General features: G+C 40.2%; 1 protein-coding gene across 1 annotated transcript; it reads right to left on the minus strand.

The window, feature by feature from the left end:
• Positions 1-11,040: 11,040 nt before the first annotated feature.
• On the minus strand, positions 11,041-14,631 carry LOC148934578 (uncharacterized). The gene has a single exon (XM_089084546.1). The coding sequence runs from the start codon at positions 12,258-12,260 to the stop codon at positions 11,640-11,642; it is 621 nt and encodes a 206-aa protein (XP_088940672.1). The 5' UTR covers positions 12,261-14,631; the 3' UTR covers positions 11,041-11,639.
• Between the last annotated feature and the right edge of the window lie 7,641 nt (positions 14,632-22,272).

Raw genomic sequence — 22,272 nt, forward strand, 5'->3', positions numbered from 1 at the left:
CGCGTGTTGGACAACCCAGTGCCATTGAACGTAAACAGCGTGCGATTGAATCGACGATTGATGCCTTCAATACCGTGATAAATAATTACGAAAAGATAAATAAATAAAACGAAGATGATATAAAAAAATTGGACAGGCCGCGTGGACATGACGTCAGGGGGGGGGGGGGGCCGCCGCCGCCGCGTCCGCCACCACCGCCGCCACCGCCGCGTCTGCCGCCACCGCCGCGCCTGCCGCCACCGCCGCGCCCGCCGAGTAAGAAATAAAAAAAGAAAAAAATTAAAAAAAGACTCACCAGATTGAGGTAGAAGAGTCATAAAAAAAGTCACTTAAAAATACAAAAAGGAATGTCACAATCCAAGAAAATGTCACGTAAAAATACACACAAAAAAATGTTTAACAATCCAAGAAAAAATCACTCAGTCACTTTAACAAATACGCAAAAAGAAAATGTTAGTAATCCATGAAATAATTTTACCCCCCTCCGGATTACTCGCAGGAGGGGGACTTCATCCACATACCGCGAGATTAATTCGCGGGGGGGATGAAGTACTTCTGAATAATACTTCTGAATAATTGTCCTCTTCTTCCTCCTCTTCCTCCTTTTCCTGTGCTGAAGCCAATGAACTAATATATTCATACAAGTGTATTGACCATGACAGTTGCACAACACCAACGAGAGGGTTGTTGTCAATATGATAAATAGTTTGTTCCTCCACATATATCATGAAGTTACCATTGTACTCTGCCGCGTTGTATCTTGCGTAGATGATGATGCGTGGTAATGCCATTGCGAAGACGTTGCACTGAAAGTTCTTCACGCAAAAGCAATTGTTTTTCGCGCACCGGTGATTCTTCGCACACAACATTATTATCGAGGTGATGCCACGAAGACGTTTCAACGATATGCCTCCACAAGACTCATTGCATGAGATTGAACGCGGCGTGTCAAGAGAAGCGCCGATACTCCGGCTGCTATAAACAAATCGGGGAGACCTATAATGATGATGTTCCGATTTAGACAGAGAAATTGTCGATGATATATAATGGGTCATGGGGTGTGCAGGATCACAGTAGATGGAAGTCTAATGTGAGAGAGAAAGCTGACGTGCATACAAAAAACGTGATACAAAAAAAAAACGCAAAAGTATCGCGTAGTGTTTAACGTTCAACGAGAAGAAATGGCAAGTGAAAAGGCATCGCAGGAATTTGATTATTTGGCGTATATTAGAGATTTATTAAAAATTACTTATCCAACTGAAGCAGTACGTATATTTATTCACATGTTTCTAATATTTAAAATATTAAACTCAATATTGTAAAAAATATTAAACTCAATATTTTTGTAATTTGACAGACATTATATCTCGATGGTATCTCAGTTGTGGAAACCGTGCAAGTACGGAATCTTATAAAAATTCAGATACGCCACCCGAATCTACGATGTATCGTAGATTTTATTGTCTCTCTCTCTCATGTGCCAGCGATGCTCTTAGGTGATTTTGCGTACAACATTGGTCAACGGATTGTAATGAACCACGCGATCGTGTATAATGAGACAGTACGCGATGGTATTCATCAGTACGTTCTCCTTAGTCTCAAATTTCCAATCTCACGTCCACGGTTGCGCTCTTGACCGATTCGTTTTGTCGAAAACAATTGATGATTATGAATGGACTATTATGTAGAAAAGATGTGACGGTGAGACTCGGCTTGAGATATTCGTATCCGTAGTAACCCTTGCAGAAACACGCGTACGTTTCATACAACACGGACCATCTGTTTTTGTCGAAATCAAGATTCATATCGTCGTACGGATAACATTCCGAGTTCAGATAGAGTTTCACGTTGGTCAAGTTGCAGTCGTCGAATCGGCTCGTGTCCTCAGTCATGACATCTTTGCGACCTGCTTGCAGAGAAGATGACGTATCGCGATTTCTCGAGCTGAGTAGCGGTCTTGATGGCCCATGAATGCTTGGTTGTACGCTGTAACAGCGGAAACTCGTACAGATCCCACGAGCGAAAAGCCATGCTCAAGTATCGTCCGCTCTCCAAAGTGCGCAGCATCGATATTTTTTTTATCTCGCTCAATAACACGTGCGGCATTCGCCATTGTATCTTGAATACCATAAGTCGACCACGGGATCCAACGTCGAATTTCCCATCAGGTAATTGTTGTCATTACGCGATCGTATCAAGATCAACTCGTGACGAACGTTGATTATCACGCGTCTGTAATCCTCGCAAAATCCCAACAGTGCGCAAAGAGGTACGCAAAAGTTAAAATATCCATCCGCGCTAATATGCGCATCCCAACCGGCATTCCTCAGAATCACGCTTCGGATGAACATCGTTATGTAATATTTGAGCGTGCTGGTTATGCCCACGTTTCTGTTACGATCAATCTCCATACCATCAAGGTCGTATCGAATCTCATCGAACAGGAACGCGACAAAATTATTTCCCAACACCACATCAAATCCCTTGATAACTCTGTTCTTCGTTAATTTTCCCTCGACCTACAGAAAGCTTTCGTACGGCAATGTGTACAGATCCTGTTGCTGTATAGGTATTTTTATCTCATCGCTATACCCGAACATCGTATTGGCGAACGGGTTGTACGCATGAGTCTCAATCTTGACGATGCGATCGTCAAAGATTGGCTCGTCTTCGATGTTTAGGATATCAGTCATTTCACAAGTTGCGTACCGCGAATCCTAAAGCTTGTAAAAATTTAACGTTCGACGCGATAAGTTTCTTCCTCTTCTTGACAGCCGAATGAGCGAATATTGTCGATCGATGTTTTCTTTGTAAAAGATGCGTTATCTCTCTGCGTATACTTCGCTTCGTTCAACACGAGCAAATGTCACGCTCGCGTTATCGCTGTCGCCGTCGTACGTGCAATCTGACGGTGATCTCTTCTCCTCTGAAATCGAGCAATCGTCCGTCAACAATATGTATCGTTAGCTCCGTAATGCTCCGTACGATGACTGGCAGATAAATGATCTGCATCGGCCTTTCCGATATCTTATATCCTGGCGGCACGCTCGGTGAAAATTCGTGTATTGTGTGCACACTTTTGTCGTTGCTGTATGCGCCCGCGGTCACGTTGCACTCTACACGGATAATGTTTACGTTCATTATGTTGATCGACACGTCCGATTCATGCCACCTTCGCGATTGCAGTATACGCCTCGAGAAACCCAGCAGCGATCCAATGTTATGAGGCTTATTAAAGTTTATTCTATAGGCGTATTTAATCTCACACCTCATCGTGTTGTAATTTGCGCGGAGCACTATCGGGTATTCTCCAATCTTGTCATCGCCGCGCGCAGTGTCATCAGCGTTACCCTCGGACGCGTCGCGTCGCGGACGTTTCCGTAAAATCTCACGTTTCAAAAATTCATTTATGGCATGCAGTTCATACGATCCCTCGGAAATCGTAATTTCTGCGTCGTCTTTGCCAAAATAAAATGTATTGTTCGAAGCGTTTACATTCGGTATCGTGTGATAAGTCCAAAATTATTAGACCAAGCTCGTAGTCATCGTCGCTCAAATCTATGGCTGGAGAATAATTTGCCGCGAGAACGCTGTTCTTCCCGCTCAGCATAAGCGTCAGCGACATGTTGAAAAAAACGTTCGACGAATACTGAGACGCCGCGACATTTTGTCGGACTTTATAAATTTACGCGCGTCGGCCGTTTTGGAGAAGAAACCACAAGCACAGCTGTCCGCAGATGCTCTGATCGTACGTCTGATAGAACGTTCGATTGTACTCTATCGTAGTATCATCTCCGAAATATCGTATCAGTTCTTTGGGCGGTCAAAGATTACTAATCTGTCAAAGTACACAACGCGATTGTTTCTCTTTGCGTACGCTACCTAATGAGTACCGGGACCCGTCGTGTCGTCCAGATTTACGATATCATTTTCGTTTCGACGCGCACCGCTAATCGGTAATGCGTCACGCATAAAAACTCTAAAGTACGGTACGCGCATACGCTTCGCCAGCTCGTCCAATTGTATGTTGGTGGTTACGTAGGTATTTTTATTGTCTCTTTGGTGTTTTTTTTCTTTTTTTCTTTTTTTCGCTGTTACGCCTCGTCCGCCTTTGTACGAGGCGAGATATAGTCCCCGTCCGTATTTGTACGGAGCGAGATACAGTCCCTGTCGCGCGTTTCTATCGCGCGACGTTGCAGTTCCTCGAGTTGACGTTGCGCGGCTTTCCTGTCGTTTATCGCTTTCGCTGGTCGCTTCGCCGATTAAGGACCCGAGAGCGCCCAAAGTTGGCAAAATCGGTAATACACCACCTCGTTTCGCCGTTGGAAGTATTAGTTTCTTTTTTTGGCCGGCTTTTTTCTTCGCCTTCATACCCATGCCGATCTTGGTCTTGGCTTTCATCGCTGCCCAAACGGCTGCAGCTGCAGCTTTCTCGCTCAGAGCCGAATCTCTCGCGATGACGCGTCCTAAAGCTTTATCGGCGAGTACCTTGTCCGCCGCGTGTCTGTCGGTGAGATCGTTGCTCTGAGAATACGCAATGTCGTGTTCACGGCACGCCGCGTCCAGTGGATTTATGCCCGTTTCACCTCTGACTAATCACTTTTTCAGCCGAGTACCCGGACCACAAAACTGATAGCCGGGGATAGTAGTAGTTCAAAAGGAAGCGCGTTTATCGCTCGATTGAGCAGACCTCCAATGTAGTCTTCGTTTGACGCTGCTGTTGGCATAGGCCACAATCCAAATTTATCTTCGGTGCAGGACCGTCTATATGATCTCGATCCCACGATTGATTACAATGCTCGACGCAGCGACGATAGGTTTGAACCTCCAAATTTATATACTCCGGAAGCTTATCCCACACATGATCGATATAATCACACATCGCACATGCGTAACAATACGACTTTCGATATATATTGCAACTGCTCAGTGCTCAAATTCTGAATATCGGAGGGATGCGACAGCGCGAGATACATTTTTGCTACTGAGCGATTCGTGGTTTCGCGCGCCTATATAAATAGGCGTTCGATCGAAGCCTAGATAACTCAGTGCGAACATGAAATTTGTACGGCAACCGCTGACAATACGCGTCGCGAACTGTGAGAGCGCGAATGATGGGAGACATCGCGACGGAGCGCAAGCACGGTGAAATGTTACCGAGTACCGCGCCATCATTTGCGGGCCGTCGAATTGTGATAAAACCAACGTTCTCATAAGCTTGCTCGAGAGTCCGGTGTACGTGTACGTAGAGCACGGTGTACGTTTCGAGAACGTGTACGTATACTCGAAATCGCTGCAACAACCGAAATATCGATATCTTGAAACTTTGTTGACATCGATAGAAGAAATCGGCTATTTTACGTTCTCCAACAACAGTGACGTCATTTCACCGAGCGAGGCACATCCCAATTCGATCTTCGTCTTCGACGACGTTGCGTGCAATAAGCAAGATGCTGTGAGAGAATACTTTTCGATGGGCCGCCACTCGAACGTCGATTGCTTCTATCTTTGTCAGACGTACGCGAGGACCTAAACCTTCTACCTAAATATCTGATATGCGATAATGCGAACCTGCTGATTCTGTTCAAACAGGATGGTACCAACTTGAAACATGTTTACAACAATCACGTGAATACCGACATGTCATACGATGGATTCTGTGCGTTATGCCGCGATTGTTGGCAGCACGAGTATGGATTTCTAGTGATAGATAAGGACAGTCCGCTTATCAATGAGCGATACAGAAAAGGAATTTAATACGTTCGCGGTACCGTAACGTGGTTAATCGATGTCGATACGTCAAGCAGGCAACATGGATAACACCGAAGATCGCGAGAAAATAGCGAAATAGATTGCGAAAACAAGCGATTCGATTCGCAAAAAATATCGCGCTTTAAAAATTGGTAAAATAGCTGAAGATACAGCGTTGGAGAAACGCTTCAAGCCCATCGTCGAACCTCTAAAACAGATTGTTGAAAAAACCGAGGAATCTCAATCGATTGAAAAAGAAGCAAAGGATCTCCGTATTAAGAAAAAACAAAAACGTGAAGACAACGATGACGACAACGATAACGATATTACTACTACTGATAAGGATTCATATTGGACGGATGTTGGATAGTTGAAATTAACGCCGCAGTCTAAAAAACGACGTACAACGAAAGAATTGAAAGCCGCGTCAGATTCACTCGTGTTCGAGTCTACACCGATACAACCATCGAAAGACCCACCGAAAGAACCACTGCTGTTCCTGTTCCCAAAGGAAGATGTTTTCGAAACAAAAGACGTCAGCGTGAACCATCATTCGAAACAACCATCAAACGAACTCTGCAAACGGAACAAAATCGAGAGGCGTTGCATAATCAGCTGGAACCATTAGGGCAAAAGTACGTAAGTCCTCTCCTCGATAATAATGGAAAAAACGATACATTTGATCGCGTATACGGTGTTTATTTCGATAAAAACAGTGGTGCGATGCTTGGTGACAAGAAATTTGACATTGACAAAAATGACTCCATAATCATAGACAATGTGAAATATAATGGTACACCAGGATTGTACGAATTGATCTTCAAGAGACTTCCCGATGATGCAGTTTTTACCGAGGATGACAAACAAACGTATAAAAGTATATTGTTAACAACAAATGCTCATAGACATGGTCACAGCGCCCATAATCCCATCAAGGGCAATAGGGGATCCAAGTATATTAACATCATCGCTCCGCTCGTATCTACATATGGAAGTAGTGGTAAAAAGGGTGCAGGCGTGAGCAATATACCAACCGCCATGAAATTAAACGACAAGATCGATTATGCATTGGGACAATCCTAACGAACTGGTGGATCGACTCTGATTGCTCGATGCTTCGCATTGAGCTGGTAACAACGCTCACGACAACGAGATGCTGTCGATCATCGAGGAACTTCGCGAAGCCGGCATTATTATAAATTAATCGCGTATCGACAAAACGAGCCAGTCGATTAACGTTAGTGAGGAAAAAAATAATTTTAAATTGTATATCTTATTTACTATTAAACATCGTCGAAACATGCGATCCGATGGACGTGAAAAAAATGTTAGCTCTGAGAGGCGACGACTCGTTGAGGAATTGCACGCTCCGGCGAGGAGAAATTTTCCGCGAAGACGTGTCATAATTCGGGGATACGACGATCTGTGGTAGGCTGACATCGTCGAGATGCGTCCGTCGAGTTTCAACAGAGGTCATCACTACATACTCACCGTCATCGATGCGTTGAGCAAGTACGTCTGGGCCGTACCGCTCAAGAGCAAGGTCGGAAGCGAGACGGCTAACGCTATCGCTAAGATAATTCGAGAGAGCGGAAGATACCCGAGAAACTTGCAAACGGATATGGGAAAGGAATTTTACAATGATGATGTGCAAAAACTCTTAAAAAAACACAACGTTAATCATTATTCCACGTATACGTGTTGAAGGCATCGATCGTCGAGCGATTCAATCGTACGCTTAAGAACGACATGTGGAAGACGCTCAACAGCACTTACAAGTGGGTCGACGCGTTACCGCGTCTCGTGTCAGATTACAATGCGCGCAAGCATTGCATTATCGGCATGCGACTCGCTAACGTAACTCCCGCGATCACCAAAAAACTCTTGGGTATACAGCGCGATAAAGATCGCAGGTCCAGCAAAATTCAAAGTAGGCGAATCGGTACGCGTGAGCAAGTACAAGACAGTTTTCGAAAAAGGTTACACGCCAAATTGGACCACCGAGGTGTTTAAGATCGTTAAAGCGTACTAATCCCGTAACTTATCTGCTCGAGGACTACCGCGAAAAATCGGTCGCGGGCGCGTTCTACGAGCACGAATTGCATCGCGCGACTCATCCGGACGTGTATCTCGTGGAGAAAGTACTACGCAGGAAGGGAAACAAGATTTACGTCAAGTGACTGGGTGACTTCGATAGATCGCATAACTCATGGATAAACAAAAGCAGTGTGATTTAATTCATTTTTCTTATTTTTATAATGTATTTAAAAAATAAATATAAACTGTATACATGTATACAAAGAGTTTTTATTATTTTTTTCTTCCATTACATTTTTTTTAAACTATACATGTATGCAACTTACGAGACACATGTAAAACTACATGTATTATAAACAATATATGTATTAAGTCGAGTATACATTAATAAATCGAAGAGAGAATTAAAGCTAATTCCTCAGCAAGCAGGATCTTGGTTGCTATTATAAATTTTATATATAAAATAAATTTGAACAGCTAAATTTTATTGTAAAACTACATATAAAAATTACAAAAAATACATACATCTACATATATAACATATATATCATATAAAACTACAAGAATACATACGTTCATACATACGTACATAGATATGATACATAAGTACGTACATATATACGTGCATATATGCATACATATAAACTATATAAAAAATATAAAAATATATGTACATTGTATAAACATGTATATATATATATATATTACAATGGAATCCGCCAATGTTCCCACAGTAACGTCTCCGTCGAATCCGGTACGATGTATCGTTTGTCGTCGTACGGACTCAGAGCGATTTTCGACTCGGACACCGTATATATACTTGATGTAGCTTGGATCTTATACACGACTGGCGACGAATCATTTCGATCTCTTCATTCAAGCACCGCGTGTAATCGTCGAACGTTATTGTTCGCGCTACGTTATTCTTTACCTTTCGCCTTTTTAATGTCTTTTCTGCCGTCCACCCTCACCGCGTACATCTTCGCTCTGAGTCCGACGAATTCCGTCATTATCGCACCGTTATTCTCATCCTTCATTAGGCCGAGTACTTTTTTATTCACGAGAGGCATCCCGTACGCGTTGCCCGGCGGATAATCGCTCGTATCGAATTTAGCGATATCGCATTTCGTCTCGTACACATCGTCGCACTGGATGTGGTATAGGAGACTGTCCGTGTCGGTGTACATTATTTTACATTTCTCGCGATACAGCGGTGACATGTATTCGTGGTGAAATTCGTACAAGCAGATTTTCGATATGTCGAGTATACACATACCTACATAAATCGGCTTGTTGAATTTCACCTCGAGTTTACGAGGTTCGACGGCGATTAAGTTTTCCGCAAAAACGCTGCGGCTGTGGAAATTTAGTTTCGCGATCATTGCTTCCGCGCCATACTGTCCGTCCCATTTGGTCAAAAGTTTAACGTCGACGTGATTGAGCACATTTTCCACTGTTTTACCGAATACCGCGTTGTTCATCAATTTGTACAAATTTTTCTCAAAATCATTTTTCGCGCACATTCTAAAGTGTGTATTGAGTTCGATGTAATCGCGGAGCCAGGCGGATTGAACAAATTGTAATACGCGATGTATCTTTGTGATATGAAGACCATGGCGCGTACATTGCTGCAGGTTGCAGTAGTGGATGACATACCGCTTCTTATCGTATAACGTCGCGAGAAGTTTATCCTGCCGCGTGCCGGGTGGTTTATCGCGCGTCAGACAGAAAGGTAGGTCAGTGTGTCGATCGTGCAAATGATGCGGATACTCGGGATCGACCTCGAGAATATAACCAGTAGGCGAATCCGGAGCGATCACGCTCGCGTCAAAGTTCTCAATGTCTTCCATAAATCGAAATTTGGCATAGGGCAGCGGTCGACACATCGCCCATCCGTACAGATTATTTACGTCAAAGTACATAAGCTATGACGACGGTTTCGACGGGTCGTACGAACGCATGTACTTGTTATTGGCCTGCGCGTATCTGTCGGAACATTGACTGAGACCGCCGCGTATATCGCGCTCGATAAACATAACCATATCGATGTCGGTGAGCAACTCAAATTTTACACGCGTATGTTTCAGCATGGCGTCCCACATGAAACCTGGCAATGTGTAGTAATGCGCGGGATCGAGTCCATAACTCGCGACGCAACTTTCGCGGAAATTTTCAAAAACGTCGGCCAATAACAAGACTTCGGTTTTGAGATATAGATCGCTGTATTCGCCGAGCGTTCGGATGGAGAACCGCTGCCAAACGTTCGCGATGTGCGCGGTGTGCGTAATCATTCTCCGACACCGTGTCACCGGTCAATGAACTATAGAATGATTCGCGCGATAGTGAACGCGTGTCCTGCAGCTTGTCCGCGCGATCCACGTATTCGTACGGAAAGACACCTTTGTGCGTCAACAAGTCCAAATCTTCATTTGATACCATGGAAAATTCGGAACGTAAAATTTTCAATTTTTCTTTCGTTAGAAAAGATGCCAATTTATCGAGGCTGGTATTTAAAAATTTGTACGAATCTATAAACCGCAGATGTACGCAATTTCGTGAATCTGATCTCTCGGTAGTATCTTGAACATGTTTTATAAGCGAAATATATTTTTTTTTGTTATCGGCAGCATCTCGATCCTGCCTTCTAACGCCGTTAGCTATTTCCGTGATGATAAAGTGCGCGTCATAAGTTGTGAAATACTATGGGAATGCAATATGAACCTTTATAATTTAGATTACAATTTGAGTGCGCGAGACCGGTAACGACCAGTAAGATGGCAATGATCGCGTACCCACATGTCGTCCGACGCAAAATTTTTCACAAATATTACAACGCGTCGCGCTACGATATGACACTGCTCTCTCGACAACGTTTCCATGAGGACATTCGCGGATAACAGAATTTTTACTTGATGCGCCAAATCTTCGAGTTGCCGAATGAATCACACAACGCAGTCTTCGCCGCGACGAAATCGATATACCAATAACGCGTCGTTGTACGAGCATCGTATGTATCCGATGCTAAATACTTCGTGCTGCTGATAAGTATACGATGCGTCTTCCTTCTCTGCCGGTTCCGTTCGCCATAGTACGCACTCCAAGTCCGCGTGAACGATGAATGGAAGTCGTTCTTTATTCGTGTGGTTCTTGAATTCGAGCCACGTGTCGCCCTCGCTCGGCAGTCGGATGGCGCAATTGTTCATCTTTTCGCAGTCCGTTGTATGTGACTGCAATTTTTCAGACGAACTGAAATAATATAGGCATCTGCACACGGAAAATATGATTTTTTAATAAACAATTTTATAAGAGAAATAATAAAATTTGTTAAAATACATACCGGTTGTAAAAGTATTTTTTGTGTTCTTTTTTACTCAGTTGCGAGCTCACAAGACGGGACAGATCTTTGATGTACGCGAAGTGCCCCGCGTTGTCGTCGCGCAGATCCTGCACGTACAATAGATTTGCGTGCTTTCTCTTCCTTGATGTCAGCCGTATCGGGAGAATCTCCTTTCCTCCCTCGAAGCCGTAAACGTTGATTGAGATGTCATTGATTCGTTCAAACTTCTTTATTTGATCTAACGTCATCGGAAACGTAATGTCTTGCAAATTTAATACTGTCGTATAATGCGGGTACGACAATTCCCGATTTGTATTCCTTTCAGCCGGATGCAGAGCCGCGATCACCGACCACGCGAACACGCATTGTCCTTGGATCGTACGTTGATCACCGCTCGCTTTAACATAATTTCCCGCGGTAGTTCGATGTAACATCCCGCGTGCATTGGATTATATTTGTTTACGTTTACAGTCAAATTTAGAATTCGCGACAATGCCCATCCACTGTCGCGTTCTTAGAATTCTTCGAGCGACGCCAACGTGGGTTCGATAACGTACTGCTCGTACCACTCGTTCAAATTTGATACTCGAAAGAGTTCACTATTTTTAATGTTTATACTTTTGTTCGCGCGTTTATCGCCCGTCACAAACTCGCCGTTAAATGCAGTGTTCACTTTCACACTATCGTGTCTTTGTACAATGTCTCGCACTCGCTCGAGCACTACACCACCAGCGTCTTCTAAAAATTGTCGCGGCTCGATATAGTCCACATTGATCACCGCGCCTGTCAATATATGGCTTTCAAATGCCGTATCAATCTCGCGCCAAATGAGAGATCCAGTGTCTTTACTCGTGTACTTACCACCAACGTGCACGAAACGTCTTTCTAATTGTACTTTTGCACCCGCGAGTCGCGCGATCCTCGCAGATTGTCTATTTGCAACGATGAGTCGAGAACGTTTAACACGGCTAAGTTCCTCGAGTTGTTCGATGCACTCCTCACATCGTTGCAACCACGCGAAACACTCCACCAAGGTAGCGACTTGGCTGCACTGCTCCAGCAGCTCGCGTTCCACTCGCTCTAGGTGTTCCATATTGCGAAATCTTGATTCTTTTAAATTATTGTACTGTCTCATCAAAACAATTTTACATTTTTTTTACTTTCTTTTTTTCTTTTCTCTATAGCTGCTTTAACTCGAAGCCAATATATAAAGCGTTGTATTTCCGACATGTCCGGAGATTGATGGGAATAGAACAACCATATATGATTATCCTCGCTTCTTGGAATTATCTCTGCTACTTTTTGCCGCGAGAGGGGTAGTAATATATTGTATGCGTGTCCTCTATAATGATAATATGTGCACGCTTCCAGAATTATTTCCGCTCTCTCAGAAGGAGCGGAGAAGCAGAGAATCGAATTGTAGCGTCCCTTAACTCTTGGACGAGGAATTGAGAAATGGGGAGTTGGGGTATAGTGTCTATTTATACAATACACCGTCACGTTCACTGGTAGATGAGAGATTGAGTCCTATAACGAAGAACTTGTTAATTCTTTCAATGACCTTTCCATATTGTTTTTATATCACATCACACTCTTCCACGGAGCACTTGCATATGACTCGTTCACAATGTTGTTTTTTTTCAATTTGTGCAAATTGGGCACATGTTGCATGGCATTATCACACAGACGGACTGTTGGCAATTGGAGCAAAATCGGCTGGTTAGCGCATTGAGAGTATCTATCTCGTACTTCCTAACGGCATACAATACTTCAACGTCAATGTCCGCCAGACGAACCATGCATTCGGCACACAGAGTTAGTGCACCACTCGTTGAATAATAAAATTGTATTGAACAATACTTTTTATTATTATTCAAGGAGTTCCGAACGGGTAACAATTTTTTCTGCGTAATCCGTAAGGTTATTACTTTGATCACTTACGTAATTGCTATCGTCAGACAATGCGTGCTCTTCATCTTCAATATCAATGTCAATATTGTCAATATTGTCAATCTCCAATATTGTCTTTCTTCTTCATTTTCAAACACTTCGTCCACTATATTCACAAAGTCTTCCTCATCCATATTAAACACATTTTCTATATTTAACACATTATCCATTTTCACCGTCAACTATTTTTTTCACACACATTAGACTTCCATTTACTGTGACTCTGCACACCCCATAACCCATTATATATCATCGATAATTTCTTTGTCTCTTTGTCGGAACATCATCATAAATCTCCCCAATTTGTTTATAGCAGCCGGAGTATCGGCGCTTCTCTTAACACGCCGCGACACGTACGTCGATTTCTACGAAGAGCTATCTTTTCGCGGGCTCTTCCTAGAAAAAAATTTGAACGTCATCACGCTCCTTTGCGAACATGTCGCTACATGTTTGATTGCAACAATGAAATTCCTAGAAAAAAGGGGGGAGAGGAAGGAGGGGGGGATTAATGGTTTGCCATGTCAAAAATTTATGCGATCAGTCCTCCATCGAACGATCTGCACGACAAAAAAAGGTATTCCGCTCTTCCATCATTCGAAACAACACGCAATGTATTCCACCAAAGGAAGCAGCGCATCGTACAATGGCGAAAAAAACAAAAGAAGGAATATAACGCGTAAGTTTCAACTGCATTTTTTATTTTTTTCTCTTTTTTCCAATATTGTGCAATATTATATATTTAATTTCCACAGTATTTCGGTGGAGCATTGCGTGGTGCGCTTACTGAGCAGATGTTACTCTGACAGCCACAGGTTACAAATATTTGGAAATTGGAATCAACGTTGGTCCATCGAGCTACGTAGAGATCGCTCTGGGAGATCGGGGACAGGAATTGATACTGTCTCTCGAAACGTGGAAGGGACTCTACGAGCAGCGATGGAATATCTATAAATTGCTGCTAAACGATTACAAAGACAATTTTATAAGCATCGGACGTTAATCGTCGGATGTTAACCGTCAGAATTTGTCTGATGAACGACGTTACATTCGTACGTCTTGAATCTTTGAACGTATGCGTAACGATGATCGAATCGACGTTACGTCGAATGTTTGCTCTGAACGAATGTATCGATGTGACGTTCGATCGACTCGTCAAATTCGTCAATACGATCGATACCAAGTATACGCGATTCTCCAACATCGCGTCTGTTGTAACAGATCCCGAGGAAGTACCGAATGCGATACGCGATTGCGATATCTTCGATAGACGTCAACTCGTCGATTGCCAGCTGTTAGCTTTAGTTTTTAGTATATAAGAAAAAACATGTAAATAAAAAAAGTTTCACACTTAAAAATGTATTCAATTTGTTTAAAAATATAAACATATATAATATGCAAAAAACATGTATTTCTTTCATTTCTTTCTTCCCCACCATAAAATAATTAGAAAAATAACATTCGCCATAAGAGAGAGAGAACCGCAATGGAAGAGATAATAGGTATACGAGAGAGAGATATTTATTTTTTACTCGGCAGCGGGCCGGTGGCGGACGGCGGCGGCGGTGGTGGCGATGGCGGCGGACGCGGCGGCGGCGGCCCCTCCCCCCCCTGACGTCATGTCCACGCACCCTGTCCAATTTTTTTATATCATCTTCGTTATTTATCTTTTCGTAATTATTTATCACGGTATTGAAGGCATCAATCATCGATTCAATCGCACGCTGTTTACGTTCAATGACACTGGGTCGTTCAACACGTGCCCCCTCCCCCTCCCCCTTCCTCGGAGCTCCTCGATTGCAAGCCGTTCCCCTCCGCACACCCGCACCCCCCTCAACACTTCTGAATGCTTGAGAACCGGCCTAGTATTACTACTTATATATATATACATATATTATATATTATTTACATATATTATATATACATATTATATATACATATTATATATTATTTACATATATTATATATACATATATTACATATATTATTATATTCCATCAAGCAACGATTGCAAGTAATCGAAAGAAATGATTACTGGACGAATTATTAAAATTTGTTCCAGTGCCAAAACAAACGGTTCTTTTCAGAACCACCAAATAATAAAACAAAAGAAACATCTCCACAGCGCGCAAATTATTAAAATTTTGAAAAAAAATATATATTATTAATATTAATTTTATACATATATATATATATATATATATATATATATATATAAATTCCTCGGTTATTTGCAATTGTTGCTTGGAATTCCTCATTGGCAAAGAAATCAAATTCTCTTCGAAGAGCTTCCCATGCATTCCTCGCGTACTCAAACAGAGCCTCTCTAGTTCTCTCATGACTAGGATCCCACGTATTTATAATTTTAGCCCAAACATTTTCTATTAAATTGAAATCCGGAGATTTAGCTGGTCAATTAAGAACCTCAAACTCTGGATATTGTGCAAACTATTCTTGTATAATGCAGGCGGAATGGCAGAATTATCTTAAATTAATCGAATAGTTGGCACATCTTCTGCTGGATATATACTTCGGACGGTGGGAAGCAAAACGTTTTCCAAAATATTGACATATTCTTCAGCATCCATATGTGACGACACTTCAATTAATTCACCGGGACCATGTGAACTAATCCACTCCCATATTGTACAAGTGATTCGCCCACTTCGTTCGTGAGGAATAACATACTTCGGATCAAATCTTTGATTACCGAGTCTCCAAACTCGAAGACGTCGATCAACTGCAGAACAAAATATCTTCTCGTCTAGCCAAATAGTGAAATCCCAATCTTCGGCGGATGTCGTTAATTGTTACAACGCAAAACCAACGCGTTGTTCGCGATGTTGTTGCGAAAGTGCGATTTTTCGTGCAGCACGATGACAGTGAACATGGGCTCCATGCAAACATCGTCGTGCTGTCCATCGAAAAATCGGCAAATTCAAATCATTAATGACACTCGATACCGATCGAAAAGGATTTTCATCTACTTGTCTAATTAAATTATTTTTCTTCTACAGTTGTTTTTTGTGGACGGCGATTATTTCTGCGATGATCACACAAAGCTTCATCACCACCCTTTTGCCATGCGCGAATCTATCTTTTTGTCGCTTGTTCAGAACATGGAATAAGATGACAAATCTATTCAAGATTTGCAAGTTGTCACATATTTGAACGTAATTTGAAGAAACGGCTGATCTCAGAGATGTTTTTTTATTAAGAGACAGAATAATTGTTTGAATTCACAGTCTGAATTCTTGCACCACACATACGTTTCTGTTTTGAGCAAGCTGTAACCTCGGCTTTGTTTTGATGACAAGTTGTTGATTTGTAGAGTCACTGCGTTCAGTCATTACCTGGAGCTGAAGGCGGACGCGCTGTTGATGTGCTCGGTGCGAATCGCGCCGTACTCCTGCGCGTGCTTTGTTCGGTTTGTGTGAGCTGTGTAAATCCGATAATTGACAACCCTTAAAGACTGTCCTATCGTTTTAAGGATGACATGATGGTGTGATCATAATAATTCGAGTTAACGAAATTAACGTTAGTGAGCATGTCGGATGAACACGATATCTTATCTTTATTTTTTGTATACTGAGGATGATTCAAACTAGAGTCGAAACGTATATTATATATTTTTAAATTATAATAAAGAATGTAAATTGTGCACCGTAAACGCGCTGATTCTCATTTGCCCTTTTACTACATCATTTTTTTATTGTTACATAAAGGATGAAAACAATATTTATTTTGTTAATTTTTATCATATTTTAAATAATATAGTACATAAAGTCGTCAAAGATTAGGTACCAGGCTACGTCAGCCTGAAGAACGCATGCCGGCCTTGACGTACATACGCGCGCTCATTCGTCACTTATAATTTGATTTACTGTAAAACCTACTCGTTGCACGCAATTTTGCAAAGGAAAAAGGTTGTTTCTGTTATCATATATTATATATATATATGTGTTATAATATATTTTATATATATATTTGTGTGTGTGTGTGTGTGTGTGTGTGTGTGTGTGTGTGTGTGTGTGTGTGTGTGTGTGTGTGTGTGTGTGTGTGTGTGTGTGTGTGTGTGTGTGTGTGTGTGTGTGTGTGTGTGTGTGTGTGTGTGTGTGTGTGTGTGTGTGTGTGTGTGTGTGTGTGTGTGTGTGTGTGTGTGTGTGTGTGTGTGTGTGTGTGTGTGTGTGTGTGTGTGTGTGTGTGTGTGTGTGTGTGTGTGTAGATGACATCCTTATTCCATCGGAAACTATCGAAGAGAATTTGAATACTTTGAGACAAGTTCTATTGTTACTCAAACAGTATGATTTTTCTTTGAATTCAAACAAGCATTAGTTTCTTAAAAATACTATCGAATATCTTAGCTATATTATTTCGGCATCGGGTACAACGAAACGGGTAAGCGAACGTTATGTTTAAGCAGTTAAGCGCTTTCCAGTTCCGTCTAAAGTTGTTGAGCTACAGCAATTCTTGAGTCTCATCAACTATTTCAGAAAATTTATTCCAGAATATGCACGTAAAGTCAAACTATTGGATAATTTGCTAAAAAAATCTTCCGAATTTAATTTTGAAAATTGTGTGACAGCATTTGAAACTCAAACCCGAATTAACTGTTTTTCCAGTTTTGCGTTTATACGACCCTACTCGCGCAACTGAACTACATACCGATGCTAGCTCGATCGCGTTAGCTGCAATTTTGTTACAGCGACAGGATTCCGGTGCTCTTGCTCCAGTGGTATTTTAGCCAGGTCATCAATAGCCAAAAGTGCCGGAAGCAAATATCATTCATTCGAGTTAGAAATGCCGCGATAGTCAAAGCCCATTGAAAGGTTCCACATTTACCTACATGGCTTAGAGTTTACGATTGTTACCGACCGTCACTCACTTGTATATGCGGTCAACAAGGCTCATTTAAATCCGTAGATAGCTCGATGGACTTTACTTTTACAAAATTATCGATTTAAGGTAATTCATCGATTCGAATCAAAAATGTCACATGGATGCCCTTAATAAGATAATCGCAGCAATGGACTCTATGCTAAAAAAGAAGTTACGATATTGGCAGTTGGCTGATTTTCAAATTCAATCGTTGGCTTAGAAACTTGAAACTACTGAATTTGAAAAATTCACGTTAATTGAAGGACTCGTATATCGGAAATGTTCTGATAAACCCCGGTTTATCGTGCTTGATTCTATGATTCATAATCTTTTACGCGTTTATCACGATAATTCCGCGCACTGTAAACTAGAAAAGACACTCCAAGGTATTAATGCAGACTACTGATTTAGTTCTATGCGCAGTAAGATAAAAGAGTATATTGAGAATTGTTTAACCTGTTTGTTTGCAAACACTTCGACCAATACTAAGGAAAGGAATTTGCAAATTATGCTTATCTCGAGTATTCCTTTTAGTGTACTCCATACGGATCACTTTGTCTGTTGGTTGAATCAATCGGATTTAAACACATTCTGGTTTTGATTCTTGTTTACTCGATTCACTTGTTTATTCAATTCACATGGCTTTTTTCTGTCGCGATCATTAGCACTTATGAAGTGATAAACCACTTCATATTTGATATGTTGAGTAATCCTGAGGAGATTGTTTCCAATAGAGGTACGACATTTACTTCAAGCAAGTTTGCAAATTTTCTCAAATTGCGTAACATTTATCATTGCCAAATTGCTGTAGCGACCTCAAATGGGCAAATAGCTTAAGGAACGTGTGAACCGTTTTTTTAAATCGTCGCTTAAGGAAATAGTAGAAGATCAACTATCATGGTCTCCAATTTATCGACGATTCCATATATCATGAACAATATATTTTACTCTTCAGTTAAATCAACTCCTTCAAAACTACTATTAGGCTTTGACCAAAAAAGTCATGCAGATTCTAAACTAATCCAGTTCCTAAATAATTTAGCAAAAATCAGTCTACAGCCCGTGACAAAGCACTCAAATCGCTCTCGAAATATCAAATAGAATTAAACAGTATAATAAAATTATTTACGATAAAAGACATAAGTCACCAACTGAGTAAAAATAAATCTGGCGATTATGTTTTAATACAGGATATAATCACACAGTTTAAATCTGGTGAAGATCGGAAACTGAAACCTGTTTATAAAAGTTCATATATAATTACTAAACCCTTAAACAAGAATAGATATATCATACAAGACATTCCTGGCTTCAATTTTACGCAGAAGCCATAATTCAATATTATCACCTAATAGACTTAGACATTGGATCAAGCGTATCACTTCAACCAGCAAACGCTGGTATTTTATTGCTTAAAAATTGATATGTAATTCCATTATTCTCACATCATATTGTCTTTCGTTATTTTCAATATATCAAATATAAGTTCTGCATTAAATATAAGTTTTGCATTAAAAATAAATCTGGGTTAAATATAAATTTTACATTAAAAATATGTTCGCGTTGACATGTTCTTGCCGAGATCAAAAGTGCAACAATATGTATTTATTTTGTTGTTTATTTAAAAGTTTATCTCGCTTTAGTTCTGTTTGAGTTAAACTATGGAATGTTCGAGACGAACGCTACATTAGTCTGACTGAGCTGTAAAAATCGGCGTCGTTGCGCTAGAATATTTTTTTAATTCCGGTGTCTCCTTGCTAATGGTGCTCTCAGTCGCCCTAGCATGAGTTCCTACTCTTTTTTAGTTAGAATTAAGAATTTGATTGGTCGGGAGTCACAATCCGTTTAACGAGATCGTTTTTAGGTCTCTTGAATTTTGTGGCGGTCCCCCGCTCACACCAATACCTAGCAAAGCATCCACGAAAAGCATCATGGCCCGCATAGCGCAGTGGTAGCGCGCCAGTCTTAGACATCTGAGCACCTAGGTTCAAATCTCATCGCGGCCAACATCTTTTTCCGCCATCAAATTCAGTACATCGTGGACAACGCTCCTCACCAACGCAAAGTGGTGACCCCGATAGGAACACGCAACGCAACCTTCTCAACTCCACCGGAATACAGACACAGTCACATGAAGCCCGCTGCTTTCGATAACGTGACTTTCCACGGCCAATCATCGGACTCGATTTGCCGAGATTCGCACACCTCCTTGTCGACATCCATACGGCCAGCCCAACATCGCCAAGCTGGTAAAGATAGCTAATCACTGGACACGACTTTCAAGGTTCGCTCACAACCTCACTGTCGATGTCCAAATCGACTAGCCCACGCAACGGAGAAGTAACTAGCGCACAACTGAGTCGCAGCGGCATTAAAATATAATTCTTATATTGTATGTAAATAATAATTGCATAAATAATTGTATTAAAGTCTTTTACATGCGGACAATGTATATGCAGAAACTGAGATGCGTTCGGTCTTTGACGCTGGTCCTCGAAAAATAAATGCAACGACAATCCACGGATGGCATGCTCATCTATTCCTAGCTATACCGAAAAAGAACCTCATTTATACTCCTCATTGTACACTATTGGAAAGTGAAAAATCCAAACATTGGAGGAACGGGAAGATTCCGTTAGCGCACAATGCGATAGCATCACCACAGTAGCGCAACTCTCTGTCTGTGCCTTTAATGTTGAGTATGTTAAAATGAATTGCGCATGCGTGAGCGAAGTATATAACCAATCAAGGCACGGATATTCTGCCTCACTTTCTCTTTTTATTATTTCTCTTTCTTTATTTCTCTTTCTAACTTGTATATACACAGTGTACGTTTAGAATAGAAATATACATAGGCGCATGAAATTTATTTCTTGGTATTTATTTCATTATGTATTCTTCAATAAAATATACAAAAATAAAGTTAAATTTTAAATATAAAAAAATAATTTTAGATCATAAATTTTATCAATTTGTATCGCTATATTATATTATATATTGTCGTATTACACAAATAAAATTATACATGGCTTTTCTAAAAATAAAAGTTAATTAACGAAGTTAATAATGATTGTTAATAACGATTGGCAATTTATATCTAAAATAAAAAAAGTTACAAATTATTTAAAAAAACATACATATAAATTTATTATATAAAACTAATTTATTATATGTTAATGTATATGCAAATATGCAAATTAAAAAAATAAAAAGAAAAAATACATTAGATAAAACAATATGTTAAACGCATTGTGAATATATAAATAGTATATTAATTGTTAATAATAAATTTTTTTTTAAAATATCGTTAGTGTATCTTCATCAATATTAACTCTATAAAATATATAAAATATATAAAACAAGTATTATACTATGCAAATAATAAATGAATGAAATAATGAATAGAAATAAAGATAAATTTATAAATCATAGATTTACACAAAACAATATAGATTTAGAAAATGAAGAAACAAATATTGACAAATATTAATATAATTAAAAGTATGTCATATTAAAAGATAACACAAAAGAACAATAATACAAAAAAAACATGAAATTTAAATGCAGATGCAATGCTAAATTAAAATGCTTTAACTTCTAATATTCATAAATTAATGTTTTATTTATTTTTTCCATACTCATCAATCATTAGTTCGTGCCTCAGTTAGTCGATTCATCTCGGTACAAACAAGGAAAGGCAGTAAAAAAAAAATTTAACAATTAGAGTTAAAATTTTAATTTTTTTATAACACCTATGAGATGTATGTTCCCGTCACTTTGAATATTAAATACTTGTATAGACATCTCATGCTAATAAACGGAAAAATTATAATGAAAAGTGAGACGGAATATTCGTGCCATGATTGGCTACATATCTCGCTCGCGCATGTGCAGTTTATTTTTATATACGCTGAAATTGGGAGAGTTGTGCTACTGTATATATCGTGCCACCACTCACTTCAGCTGATGTTTAAGAATTTTCCAATGAACCACCAATCAGAAAATTTTATATTTAATTGGTCAATCAATATTGTGTGCTCGGATCCCATTCAGAGGAACATGGTGAGTTCGTCTCATCAATATTCGACGTGCATAATATGGTGACTTCATAACTTTGTTTATGGAATTATCTCCAAAATTGTGCTCTCCAAGTCAGTTAAGAGTAAAATTAAAGCTTATTTACCTATAATACTTATTATTAGTAGTAATTTCTGTCCACGCATTCTCCTTCATTTTTACATCTTTATAGGTTTTTACACTTTTATCATACAAAAACGGGGTAAACACGAATCATGTCAATTAATAATTCGTTATCATATTTT

Source organism: Pogonomyrmex barbatus, unplaced genomic scaffold (assembly GCF_055798465.1).
Source record: "Pogonomyrmex barbatus isolate J1 unplaced genomic scaffold, ASM5579846v1 scaffold9, whole genome shotgun sequence".
Classification (NCBI taxonomy): Eukaryota; Metazoa; Arthropoda; class Insecta; order Hymenoptera; family Formicidae; genus Pogonomyrmex; species Pogonomyrmex barbatus.

Coding starts and splice junctions, on each gene's coding strand:
- LOC148934578 (XM_089084546.1), bottom strand. CDS start 12,260: ATGAGACAGTACAATAATTTAAAAGAATCAAGATTTCGCAATATGGAA.